This window comes from Salvelinus alpinus, chromosome 2, assembly GCF_045679555.1.
Source record: "Salvelinus alpinus chromosome 2, SLU_Salpinus.1, whole genome shotgun sequence".
In the NCBI taxonomy this organism is placed as follows: Eukaryota; Metazoa; Chordata; class Actinopteri; order Salmoniformes; family Salmonidae; genus Salvelinus; species Salvelinus alpinus.
In genome coordinates, this window is record NC_092087.1 from 13,959,230 (window position 1) to 13,973,562 (window position 14,333).

The 14,333-nt window shown below is 40.2% G+C and overlaps 1 protein-coding gene across 1 annotated transcript in view; it reads left to right on the plus strand.

The window, feature by feature from the left end:
• LOC139554415 (immunoglobulin-like and fibronectin type III domain-containing protein 1) overlaps nt 1-14,333 on the plus strand; it is a 35,932-nt gene that overhangs the window by 17,877 nt on the left and 3,722 nt on the right. The window contains exons 7-10 of the mRNA XM_071367172.1: nt 6,847-6,988; nt 8,149-8,442; nt 13,772-13,948; nt 14,144-14,272. Of these exons, the coding sequence (XP_071223273.1) occupies nt 6,847-6,988; nt 8,149-8,442; nt 13,772-13,948; nt 14,144-14,272 (742 nt within the window). The remainder of the gene's footprint in view (nt 1-6,846; nt 6,989-8,148; nt 8,443-13,771; nt 13,949-14,143; nt 14,273-14,333) is intronic.

Below are 14,333 nucleotides of genomic sequence, written 5' to 3' on the forward strand. Positions count from 1 at the left end.
GTAGATTGCTGAGGATTTTTTATTTATTTCATTCATTTTAGAATAAGGCTGTAACGTAAAACAGAATGAGGAAAAAGTCAATGGGTCTGAATACTTTCCGAAGGCACTGTATATCCAAAAACAAAAGCATGTCAATATCTCTGATGTTAGAATGTTTTGCATGTCATTTCTCAATCACCTTAAAATTGATTGTTTAGCTCAATAAAGTTACTTTGAGATGATTTGGACATGGAACACAAAACATTGGAGATACTGTATTGACTTGCATTGGTTTTTGGACAAAATTGTTTTAAAGTTTGGAGACCAAAACCAAAGCATGGTTGCTGTCTTACCTTGTCCATAGACTGCTTACAGAGTAAGTCAACCAACATGTAATTTTGTAATTTGAGTGAACTATCCCTTTTTCTTTGTGTATCTAGTTCCATTGAGTATGAGCGTATATAATATGTTTGCGATTTACAGCAGAGATTTGTGGTGCATTACAAACTTTGACATTATACTAAACTATCCTGTTGCTGCAGGAATATTTTCCTGCTGTAATCAAAATGGTTCAAACTAAGATCCTACATCTTAGTACGACAATTTACGGCTACGATTATAAGGAAAGTGTGGGTGCAGTACCCACTTAGAGACTATATTATTACAATTTCTGCTGTCTTTATTTATTTATAGATCCAGGTGCTCAATTTGTTGGATGCGGACTCTCTGATATCGAAGTTAAATTTGATGAAACAGCAGAGTTGTCCTTGACACTAAGCAGTCCGAATGTTGAGGGGTTCTGGTATAAAGACGGGAAAGAGGTGAGTGCAGTATTCTTCAATCCCCAAAATACAGTCAGTGTTTATTTCAACCTTGGTCCAGGAGACCCACAAGGTGTGCAGGCTTTTGCTGCAGCCCAATACTAACATATGTGATTCAACTAAACAATAGCTTGATGAAGATAAATCATGATGGGAAAAACGCAACTATTGAAGTCATTCAAGTGAAAAGTAACTATTTGGAAAGATTATATGACAGCTACATGACAAACTAGATTATATTTTATCCTGTTGGATTTAATGTGTTCTCTATTTCTGTAATCAGGTTCCTTGTGATGACAGGGTGAAAATCATCAAAGAAGGAGCCTCTCACAAGCTGGTCATTGATAACTGTAAAAAAGACGATGCAGGAATCTATCACTTTGAGGTGGATGGTCGTAAATCCAAGGCAACGCTCACTGTGCAGGGTAAGAATGGACGGTTACAGCATGTGGGTCACATCCAGGATCCGGAAATACATCTCTAAGGCTGATGTTCCCTTGATTAGAGCACTTTAAGATACTGTACATGAAATTGAATGATACATCATAGTGAAGTATGTTGATTAACCTGTTATACTGTACATCTCCGTTCATTCCAATATACTTTCTCCCCTGCCAACACTGACAATTGCTGTTATGAACATGGATAACAATTCATCACCTCACTTGGTATGTAACATTACATTGCTGCTGTTCTCTGTAATTTATAAGACACAGTAATTATATAACTTGCTGGTCTATATTCATTATGACAAATGACAATGTGGTATAACATTTGAAACCACCATTCTGTGAACTTCTTAAACAATCTATAGTCCCCATCATTATCTTGTCAATAGTCATATGTAACCTTGTTTATTTTCGGTTCATTGCTATTGCATATGTCTTGAGCATACAGATGTAGGATCTTAATTTGTTTGCTTTTGTAGCTGATAATAGTTGTATTCTGAGGTTTAAAAAAGGCTTCTAAAGTTTTTAATTTCCACTTAAAAATGTCAGACTTGATTTGCCCTAGAGAAAAATGTATTGAACACTGCACAAAATGTCCATGAATTATAATCCACATACAGTTGAAGCCGGAAGTTTACATACACATTCGCCAAATACATTTAAACTCAGTTTTTCACAATTCCTGACATTCAATCCTAGTAAGAATTCCCTGTCTTAAGTCCGTTAGGAAAACAACTTAATTTCAAGAATGTGAAATGTCAGAATAATAGTAGAGAATTATTTATTTCAGCATTTATTTCTTTCATCACATTCCCAGTGGGTCAGAAGTTTACATACACTCAATTAGTATTTGTTAGTATTGTGTTTAAATTGGTTAACTTGGGTCAAGCGTTTCGGGTAGCCTTCCACAAGCTTCCCACAATAAGTTGGGTGAATTTTGGCCCATTACTCCTGACAGAGCTGGTGTAACTGAGTCAGGTTTGTAGGCCTCCACATTTTCTATAGGATTAAGGTCAGGGCTTTGTGATGGCCACTCCAATACCTTGACTTTGTTGTCGCCCTCATGAATGAGGGCGTGCACTTCGTTCTTTATCGCCGGTATTGAACATACTACATTCCGTCTTAAATTTGATCATTTATTTAGATATTAGGGTACCTGAGGATTGATTAGAAATGTTGTTTGGCTCCAACTAAACTGTCTTTTCTGGGATATAAAGAAGGACTTTATCGAACAAAATGCCCATTTGTTGTGTAGCTGGAACCCTTGGGACTGCAAACAGAGGAATATCTTCAAAGGTAAGTGATTTATTTTATCTCTATTACTGATTTTTGTGACGCCTCTGCTAGTTTGGAAAATGTTTTTAATGCTGGTGTATGCGGGGCCGTGTCCTCAGATAATCACATGGTATGCTTTCGCCGTAGAGCCTTTTTGAAATCTGACAATGCGGTTGGATTAACAAGAAGTTAAGCTTTTAAATGATGTAAGACACTTGTATGTTCATGAATGTTCAACATTACAATTTTGTAATTTGAATTAAAGAGGTTTAAGCCATTTTGCCACAACTTTGGAAGTATACTTGGGGTCATTGTCCATTTGGAAGACCCATTTTCGACCAAGCTTTAACTTCCTGACTCATGTCTTGAGATGCTGCTTCAATATATCCACATAATTTCCCTCCCTCATGATGCCATCTATTTTGTGACGTGCACCATTCCCTCCTTCAGCAAAGCACCCCACAACATGATGCTGCCACCCCCGTGCTTCACGGTTGGGATGGTGTTCTTCTGCTTGCAAGCCTTCCCCTTTTTCCTCCAAACTTAACGATTGTCATTATGGCCAAACAGTTCTATTTTTGTTTCATCAGACCAGAGGACATTTCTCCAAAAAGTACGATCTTTGTCCCCAAGTGCAGTTGCAAATCGTAGTCTGGCTTTTCATGGCGGTTTTGGAGCAGTGGCATCTTCCTTGCTGAGCGGCCTTTCAGGTTATGTCGATATAGGACTCGTTTTTACTGTGGATAAAGATATACTTTTGTACCTGTTTCCTTCAGCATCTTCACAAGGTCCTTTGTTGTTGTTCTGGGATTTATTTGCACTTTTCGCACCAAAGTACGTTCATCTCTAGGAGACAGAACGTGTCTCCTTTCTGAGTGGTATGACGGCTGCGTGGTCCCATGTTGTTTATACTTGCGAACTATTGTTTGTACAGATGAACGTGGTACCTTTAGGCATTTGGAAATTGTTCCCAAGGATGAGCCAGACTTGTGGAGGTCTACAATCTTTTTCTGAGGTCTTGGCTGATATCTTTTGATTTTCCTATGATGTCAAGCAAAGAGGCACTGAGTTTGGAGGTAGGCCTTAATATACATCCACAGGTACACCTCCAATTGACTCAAATGATGTCAATTAGCCTATCAGAAGCTTCTAAAGCCATGATGTAATTTTCTGGAATTTTCCAAGCTGTTTAAAGGCACAGTCAACTTAGTGTATGTAAACTTCTGACCCACTGGAATTGTGATTAAGTGAAATAATCTGTCTGTAAACAATTGTTGGAAAAATTACTTGTGTCATGCTTAAAGTAGATGTCCTAACCGACTTGCCAAAACTATAGTTTGTTAACAAGAAACCTGTGGAGTGGTTGAAAAACGAGTTTAAATGACTCCAACCTAAGTGTATGTAAACTTCCGACTTCAACTGTAGTTATTGATATTTCCTTTTGCTGCAGGAATATTTTTCTGCCGTAGCAAAGTGGTTCAAATTAAGATCCTACATCTGTATGACAATTTACGGCTAAGATTATAAGGAAAATGGTGATGCATTACCCACTTAGAGATTATACTAAACTATGATGGTTTCTGTTGTCTTTACTTATTTTTAGAACTAGGTGCTCAATTCAGCATTGGACTGTCTGATGTCGATGTTAAGCTTGACGCAACAGCAGAGCTACTCTGTGAAGTGAGCTGTCTAAACATTGAGGGGGTCTGGTATAAACATGGAAAACAGGTCAGTACACTATTCTTCAATCAAACAAATAGAGTTCTTCATAATTGTTTTATTTAACCTTTTTTAACTAGGCAAGTCAGTTAAGAACAAATTCTTATTTATAATGACGGTCTACCCCGGCCAAACCCAGACAACGCTGGGCCAATTGTACGCCGCCCAATCACCAGGGTCTGTACTGATGCCTCTAGCATTGAGATGCAGTACCTTAGACCGCTGCGCCACTCATCATTGGTCCAGGAGAACAACAAGGTGTGCAGGCTTTTGCTCCACACCAGGATTGAAGAACTCATTAAAGAGAGACTGTAGTGGCTGATTTTGCCTCAGTTTTCCTCCTCCTCGTTAACAAATGCTTTGAAGTCTAGATTTGTGTCTTGGTGGCGTAGTTTGATGTGGGTGTTTCTTGCATGTGTCTGAGTTTGTAAATTCACTCTGACAATCTACTCCAATATTAACACTCTGGTTTGAGAGTCCAAGAGAGAAGAATAATTGATGATTTTAAAACCAGCCTAGCCTACACCCGGTTGTTATGACAGGTTTCAGTAAACATTGACAAAAAAACTGTTCTCTCAGTTGTGTGTGGAAGTAGCTAGCAAGCCAGCTAACTTTAGCCAATTAGCTTTGATGCTTGACTGATATTGTGAGATCGAATGCTACCCTTCAGCTGGAGCGACTTGTGTGCGCTCCGAGAGAGAATTCGTGAACAAAGACCGTCTTAGTGGGCATTACATGAAATCAAAACCCAACCTTCAAATATAACAAGGAAAGCAGAGACTTCACAGGTACTCCTAATCTCAGACTTTATAATTTTGAAAATACTGACTTTTCTTTTTAAATTATCAGTTTTAAAGCTGTTAGTGAATTTCGGGACTATATTTTACGTATATGACTAATACCAAAGCGATAGGCCGTTTTCAACCGGGATTTCTTTTTTTTCGTGACATCCTCTTTATACGTCCTCTTTAAGTGTACTGTATATAGACAATAGTTATTGTCAGATGTTGAGGCGATCAACATTCAATGAGTTTAAGTGAAATCATGACAGGATAAACACAACTACACAGAACAAAAATATAAACGCAAGCTGTAAAGTGTTGGTCCCATGTTTCATGAGCTAAAATAAAAGATCCCAGAAATGTTCCATACACACAAAAAGCTTATTCCTCTCAAATGTTGTGCACAAATTGGTTTACACCCCTGTTAGTGAGCATTTCTCTTTTGCCAAGATAATCCATCCACATGACATGTCTAAAATATCAATAAGCTGATTAAACATCATGATCATTATGCAGGTGCACCTTGTGCTGGGGACAATAAAAGGCCACTCTAAAATGTGTTGTTTTGTCACACAACACAATGCCACAGATGTCTCAAGTTTTGATGGAGCGTGCAATTGGCATCCTGACTGCAGGAATGTCCACCAGAGCCGTTGCCAGATAATTGAATGTTAATTTCTCTATCATAAGCCGCCTCCAACGTCATTTTAGAGAATCTGGCAGTACGTCCAACCGGCCTCACAATCGCAGACCACGTGTAACCACGCCAGCCCAGGACCTCCACCTCCGGCTTCTTCAACTGCGGGATCATCTGAGACCAGCCACCTGGACAGCAGGTTTGCACAATTGAACAAAAGAACTGTCAGAAAATGTTTCAGGGAAGCTCATCTGCATGCTTGTCATCCTAAGCAGGATCTTGACTGCAGTTCGGCGTCGTACCTGACTTCAGTGCCCAAATGCTTACCTTCGATGGCAACTGTCACGCTGGAGAAGTGTGGTCTTCACGGATGAATCCCGGTTCAACTGTACCGGGCAGATGGCAGACAGCGTGTATGGCGTGTGGGTAGCCCTTTCTGATGTCAACATTGTGAACAGTGCCCCATAGTGTCAATGGGGTTATTGTATGGGCAGGCATAAGCTACAGAAAACGAATACAATTGCATTTTATCAGTGGCAATTTAAATGCACAGATATACCGTGACAAGATCTTGAGGCCCATTGTCGTGCCATTCATCCGCCACCATCACCTCATGTTTCAGCATGATAATGCACAACTCCATGTCGCAAGGATCTGTACACAATTCCTGGAAGCTGAAAATGTCTCAGTTCTTCCATGGCCTGCAAACTCAACAGACATCACCCATTGATCACGTTTGGGATCGACGTGTATGACAGACAGCATGTTCCATTTCCCTACAATATCCTGCAATTTAGCAAAGCCATTGAAGAGGAGTGGGACAACATTCCACAGGCCACAATCAACAGCCTGATCAATCAACAGCCTATGCGAAGGAGATGTGTCACGCTGCATGAGGCAAATCCACATCTAATCCACATCCGTACCTTTTTTCCCCCAAGTTATCTGTGACCAACAGATGCATATATGTATTCCCAGTCATGTGAAATCCTTAGATTAGGGCCTAATTAATTTCCTTATATGAACTGTAAATCTTTGAAATTGTTGCATGTTGCGTTTATTGTTGTTCAGTGTATTTCAGTCATGGAAGTGAAAGTAACCATTAGGAAAGATTGTATGACAGATGAACGACAAACAATAATCTATTTTCAGTCTGTTATTTCAATCCCTGCTTCTGTGATCAGGTAACTCCTGATGACAGGGTGAAAATCATCACAGATGGAGCCTGTCACAAGCTTGTCATTGATTGCTGTCGAAAAGATGATGGAGCAGTCTATCGCTTTGAGGTGGATGGTCGTATATCAGAGGCCACACTCACTGTTCAGCGTAAGTGACATAGACTGTTATATCAACAAGTCATTACACCAAACTGTTTCCATTAGGTGGGAAATGACACTGCCTTGTCACCTGACATTCAGTGACACAAGATGAATGACCTCTGATGTTATGTCTGTTTTATGACGGTGTTATGTTTTTGTCCGATAAAATTGTAAAACTATCATAGACAAATGTTTATTCACCTGTAATACATCTGTGTTCATTCTACTTTACACCCCCTGCCCCCCCACGCCAACCCTGTGACAATTGTTGTTATGGACATGGATAACAATTCATCACCTAACTTGGTATGTAACATTTTAAGTAACATTTTGTTGTTCTGTCATTTTTAAGACACAGTAAATATATATTCTATAACTTGTTCATCCATAGTCATTATGGTAATGTTGTACAATGACAATAGTGACTATATATACACACAGTCTTTGTGCGTGACCATTTTTTTGTGCGTGACAAGTCTTTACTTATTTATAGATCCAGCTGTTCAATTCATTTTGGGAGTGGCTGATGTCCAAGTTCAAATCTGCACACCAGCAGAGCTGTCCTGCAAACTGAGCAGTCCGAACTGTAAGGGGGTCTGGTATAAAGACGGATTTCAGGTGAGTGCAGTATTCATCATTAACACAAATAAAGTATTCAGCAACCTTTTGCTCTAGCCCGATAATATTTGATTCAGAACAATAGCTTGATGATTAGTTAATTCATTGGATCAGGTGTATTAATGTTGGACTAGGAAATCCTCCACCTCATAATGGTATAAATAAAACCTTTATCCACCCTGTCAAAACCGTCATCAAAGTGAAAAAGTACCCATTGGCAAAGATTCTGTTATAGCTGATTGAGACACAAGAGTCTGTTTTCCCCTAATAGATTTAAATATATTCTCTTTCTGTAATCAGGTACCTCCTGATGACAGGGTGAAAATCATCAAAGAAGGAGCCTGTCACAAGTTGGTCATTGATAACTGTAAAAAAGACGATTCAGGAGTCTATCGCTTTGAGGTGGATGGTCGTATATCTGAGGGATCACTCACTGTGCAGAGTAAGAATGGACAGTTACAGTATGTGGGTTACATCCAGCATTATGAAAAGCTTCAGTAAGGCTGTTGTTCCCTTGATTAGAGAACTTTCTTTTCTTTCATATTTAAGACCCACCAACATTCAACATGGATTCTCTGAGAGAATTCTCTAAGCCGGTCATTGTGAGAGCATGTGAAACGGCTGAGTGGAAATTGGCCTTTTCGGGTGGTGACCCAATGAAGATCAAGTGGATCAAGGAGGATGAGGAACTTCTGGAAGGCCCCAATGTCAAGATAGAACAGACTGACATAAAAGCCGGCTTGTGTATTACAGATTGTCAAAGGAGGAACTGTGGAGAGGTCAAAATCAATATCAAAAATGACTTTGGTACATTGGAAGCCACATCCAGACTGATTGTTCTTGGTGAGTTAGGAAGCAGGATATGAAATTAGATTTCTGGCAAGTCTGATTCGGAAGAATTTAACAAAATTCCTCAATGATCACATACTTTTCGCTTGAAGACTTTTGTGGACTATCACTAACATCTCATTCTGTTGTTAGGCAACATTTTAATTTTCATAGTTTTCTCCCAACAGACAAACCCACACCGCCACAAAGACCTGTGGAAATTGTGGAAACTTCTCTAACCGCCATTGAATTCAAATGGAAACCCCCAAAGGATGACGGTGGCTGTCCAGTCAAACACTACATTTTGGAGCGCCAGCAAGTGGGGGGAAGCAAAACATGGACAAATGTAGGGGAGCTCCCAAATGACCCCCTTAAATACAGGGATACTAATGTAAAGCCTGGGAAAAGATACTGTTACCACATCAGAGCCAAGAATGAGGAGGGAGTCAGTGATGTGTTGGAGACAGAGGACATCCAGGCTGGCATATTGTGTAAGTATTGTTAAAAATCCATATAGTTTAGGACAGATCTCTCAATCATTCAGTTATCAAGAGGGACAAGACAGGGATGCCTGATGTCTATTTTCTTTAGCCACATAAACCCTAGAATCATAATTACGACTCATGGCTCAATCCGGGGCATAGAGATTGGTGGAGATAAACATGCAATCTCATTGTATGCAGATTACATTTTACTTTATTTAACTGAACCTGAACATTCGCTGTCATTTATTTTACTATTGATGGATACATAATGCTGTATAAGGATTCAAAGTGAATTGTGAATCATAATTTCTCAAGCTTAGAAAGTAAATTTAAGTGGAAATGGACAAAGACACATGAAATACCTTGGTGTACTGATTCCATGCAATCTGGAGGAGGCCTATGAAATCAATTACTCTCCTTTGAATTCAAACCTATCTATTAATGTTCAGAGATTGAGATCTGTCCCTATCTCTGTGTTAAGTTGGGTCAACATAATCAAAATGAATATATTACCAAGGTTGATGTATTTATTCCAGACCCTGCCCATTTAAATTCCATCCAACTTTTTTAATAAAATAAACTGCCGGCTCTCCAACTTTATTTGGAATGGAAAGATCTCAAGAGTCAAATTGACTGTTTTACAATTACCCTATAAAGCTGGTGGTCTTGGACTACCTCATATGAATATGTATTACTGGACTGCACAACTGCCTTCCCTTAAACAATGGACAGCTGGCTATATTTGTTCAGGGAGGAGTATCAACGCTATAAATATAATACCTTATGATTTACAATATATTCACTACTTCGGTTCCAAGGCGTTGAAGAAAAAACAGACAATCCAAAATTATATTGAATCGCTTCAACAGAATCTGGATGAACCTAAGGAATCTAGCATAGAAAAAAATACTGAAAGAAGCTGCTTAGCCAAAGAAGTTGATTGCCAAGTTATATCAAAGGTTGATTGAAACTCTACCTAATGGTTCAGAAGCTAAAAGGAACAAATGTGAAACAGATCTTTAAGAAGAAAATGAGGAGAACAATTGGTCACAGCTATGTGAAAATGCTCATACCTGCTCCAACAACCTAAGACATGACCTACCGCAATTTAAGATAATCATAGGACTTACTACACTCCTGCCAGAATGCATGTATTGCACCCAGAAATGTCATATCTCTGTTGGAGACGCAAACAGCACAAAGGAACCCTGTTACATATGCTGTGGTCCTGTGATAACTGACACCCTTTTGGGATACTGCATGTGCTCTCATTTCATTATGTCTAGGAATTTATATCCATCCATCCGCGTTATGTCTGTTGGGAAATGTAAATATAGGTGATCAATATTAGAGAAAGTTGTGTAATCAACGTCTAATTGCTGCAAAACATGTAAAGATTGGAAAGCCTCATATTCACCCTCAATAACTATTTGGAGGACTGACCTATCTAGTTACAGATTTGGTATATTATAAAGTTAAACAAAAATCTAAAATATTTTACAGAATTTGGAAAACATATGTTGATCAAATTAAATAATGTTTTGTACACTGACGAGATCTGCACTGAGTGTACAAAACATTAGGAACACCTTCCTAATATTGAGATGCACCCCCTTTTGCCCTCAGAACAGCCTCAATCAGGCCATGGACTCTACAAGGTGTCGAAAGCGTTCCACAGGGATGCTGGCCCATGTTGACTCCAATGCTGGCTGGATGACCTCCGGGTGGTGGACCATTCTTGATACACGGGAAACTGTTGAGCATGAAAAAACCAGCAGTGGTGCAGTTCTTGATACACTCTAACCGGTGCGCCTGGCACCTACTACCAAATAAAATAAAATTGTATTTATCACATGCGCCGAACACAACTGGTGTAGACTTTAGTGGAATACTTGCTCACAAACCTTTCCCAATGATGCAGAGTTTCAAAAATATTAATACAAAATAAAATAGTAATTAACACGAGGAATAAAACAAAAAACACTAAAATGAAGCTATATACAGGGAGTACCAGTACCAGATCAATGTGCAGAGGTACGAGGTACTTGAGGTAGATATGTACATGAAGGAATGGTAAAGTGACTAGGCATCCAGGTGTGTGTGGACCATGTTAAGTCCTTAGTGATGTGGACACCAAGGTACTTAAAACTCTCGACCCGCTCCACAACAGCCCCCTTGATGTAGATGGGGGTGTGCTTTACCCTCTTTCTCCTATAGTCCATGATCAGCTCCTTGGTCTTACTGATGGTGAGGGAGAGGTTGTTGTCCTGGCACCACACTACTACATCTCTGACCTCCTCTCTGTAGGCTGACTCATCGCTGTCGTTGATCAGGCCTACCACTGTAGTGTCGTCAGCAAACTTGATGATGGTGTTAGAGTCGTACGCGGCCTTGCAATCGTGGGTGCGCTGGGAGTACAGGACTAAGCACACACCCCTGAAGGGCTTCCATGTTGAGGGTCAGCATGGCGGAGGTGATGTTGCCTACCCTCACCACCTGGGGCCGATCCGTTAGGAAGTCCATGATCCATTTGTAGAGGGAGGGGTTCAGTCCCAGGGTCCTTAGATTGGTGATGAGCTTGAAGGGGACAATGGTGTTGAGCGCTGAGCTGTAGTCAATGAACAGCATCTTCACATAGTTATTTCCCGTATTGTCCAGGTGAAAGAGGGCAGTGTGAAGTGCAATTGAGAATGCATCATCTGTGGATCTGTCGGGGCGGTATGCAAATTGGAGTGGGTCTAGGGTGTCTGGGATGATGATGGTGATGTGTGTCATGACCAGCCCTTCAAAGCATTTCATATTTACAGTTGTGAGTGCTACAGGGCGATAGTCATTTAGACATGTTACCTTGGAGCTCTTGGGAACAGGGACAATGGTGGTTAGCTTGAAATATGTTGGGATTACAGATTGTGGACAAGGAGAGATTGAAAATGTCTGTGAAGACACCTGCCAGCTGGTCTGCACATGCTTTGGGAACGCGCCCTGGTATTCCGTCTGGCGGCCTTGTGATTGTTAACCTTAAAAACGTTTTGCTCACATCAACCACGGCGAGCGAGATCACACAGTTATTCGGAAAGGGCTTTCCCGCAAGGCACAATGTTCTATTCCTCGAAGCGAGCATAAAAGGTATTTAGCTCGTTTGTGAGTTCTGCATCACTGGGCAGCTCGCTGGATTTCCCTTTGTAATCCGTTATTGTCTGCAAGCCCTGCCACATACGACAAGCATTGTAGCCGGTGTAATAGGATTCCACCTTACTATTGTCCTTTTGCATGTTTGATGTCTCATCGGAGGTCGTAGAGGGATTTCTTGTATTAGTCCATGTCCATGTCCCGTTCATTGTAAGCGGTAGCTCTAGCCTTTAGCCCAGCATGGATGTTACCTGTAATCTGTGGTTTTTGGTTGGGGTATGCTCTTATAGTCACTGTGGGGACTGTTGTGTTAAACTCCTTAATGTTATCTGTTGAATCCCGGAATATATCCCAGTCTGTACTTGCAAAATAGTCTTGTAACCTTGAGTCTGCTTTGTCCGACCACTTCCGTATTGAGCGCATCACTGGTACTTCCTGTTTCAGCTTTTGTTTGAAAACAGGAAGCAGAACAATAGAGTCACGGTCAGATTTGCCAAAGGAAGGACGAGGGAGGGCCTTGTATAAGTTTCTGTGGGTAGAATAAAAGTGGTCTAGAGTTTTATCACCCCTAGTGGCGCAGGACACGTATTGGTAGAAGTGAGGTATGGCGGTTTTACATTTCCCCGCGTTAAAGTCTCTATCCACCAGATATTGTGCCTCTGGATGAGTGGTTTCTTGTTTGTCTATTGTCCCATACAGTTTTTTGAGTGTCAGAGTTGTGTTGGCTTGTGAAGGAATGCAGACAGCCGTGATAATTACCGATGAGAACTCTCTTGGTAGATACAAGGGTCTGCAGCTTACCATGAGGTATTCTATATCAGGTGAGCAAAAGCTTGACATTTCCTTCACACTTGAAGAAGCATACCAGTTGTTATTTATGAAAAAAGTACTACGTGCATAGCGTCATCATCCTCCACATTTCAGTAAGACATATAATGTTGCAGGTTTTCAAGTCTCTATGGTAGGAAAATCTCTAAATAATCTTATTCTTGAGTGAATGGACATTTGCCAATAAAATGGAGGGGAGCAACATTTGGTTTACTCTTCGCCTCAATTACACCAGGGCCCCACCTCTTCTCCTGCGTTAAAGTCGTATTTGAAGTCGAAATCAAAGGTAGTAACTGTTGATCTGATGTCCAGAAGTGCTTGGCGGTCACATGATAATAGTATGAACTTTCTATAAAACATTTTTTTAAGATAAACACGATACAAGTCACTAAATAGCAAAGTTGGGTTGGAAAGCGTGAGATATTGCCTTTCTCCGTCGGTGCCATCTTAATACATACACAATCCATGTCTCAATTGTGTCAAGGCTTAAAAATCTTTCTTTAACCTGTCTCCACCCCTTCATCTACACTGACTGAAGTTAATTTCACAGGTGACATTAATAAGGTATCATTGTTTTCACCTGGATTCACCTGGTCAGTCTATGTCATGGAAAGAGCAGGTGTTCCTAATGTTTTATACATTCAGTGTGCGTTTTGTTTTTGTTGTTTGTGAAGTCCTATTATTTTTATCTAAACTAAGCAAATCAGTATTTTTACATGAAGAAAGTGTTCTGCCTGACATTACATCCAGATGGATCGTTCTCTTATTCTACACAGAACATATTTTTGTTATACCGACTTTACATACAGCTTCTGTCATTTCTAGGAAGAATTATCCACTGTGATTTGATTTGGCACTATATGCATGGTAATGGAAAGCAGAATAACAAGTTATTCTCTCAGGTTACCCAGGATCCCCTTCGGCACCCAAAGTGGTCAGTGCCTTCAAGGACTGCATCAACCTGGCTTGGTCTCCCCCTATCAACACTGGAGGAACTGAAATTTGGGGTTACAACCTTGAGAGACGCAAGAAGGGAAGCAACTTTTGGAGCACTGTGAACCTAGATGGTCCTATCAAAGGTGCGGCCTCCTCATAGGCAATGGCTCAAGGAAATATATCTACAAATGTGTTAATTTACCTGGAAGTGTACAACAAGAACCTTTCGTAAAAATATATAACTTGCAACCAAGATTATCACACTTTACTTTTATGTGTAAGACTTTGTAAGTATGCTCTGGCATAATGATACTCTGAACTTTTTTATTTTCTCTCAGACACAACGTTTGCATTGAAAGATGTTATTGAGGGAGCAGCTTATGAATTTCGAGTGTCAGCTATTAACATCTCTGGTGTCGGCGAGCCCAGTCCTCCCTCTGTTATAGTCTTTGCCAGAGATCCCAAGAGTAAGTCATGATCATCAAACCCATTTATGTTTTTGAAATATTAGAAGTTTCAGTTACACCA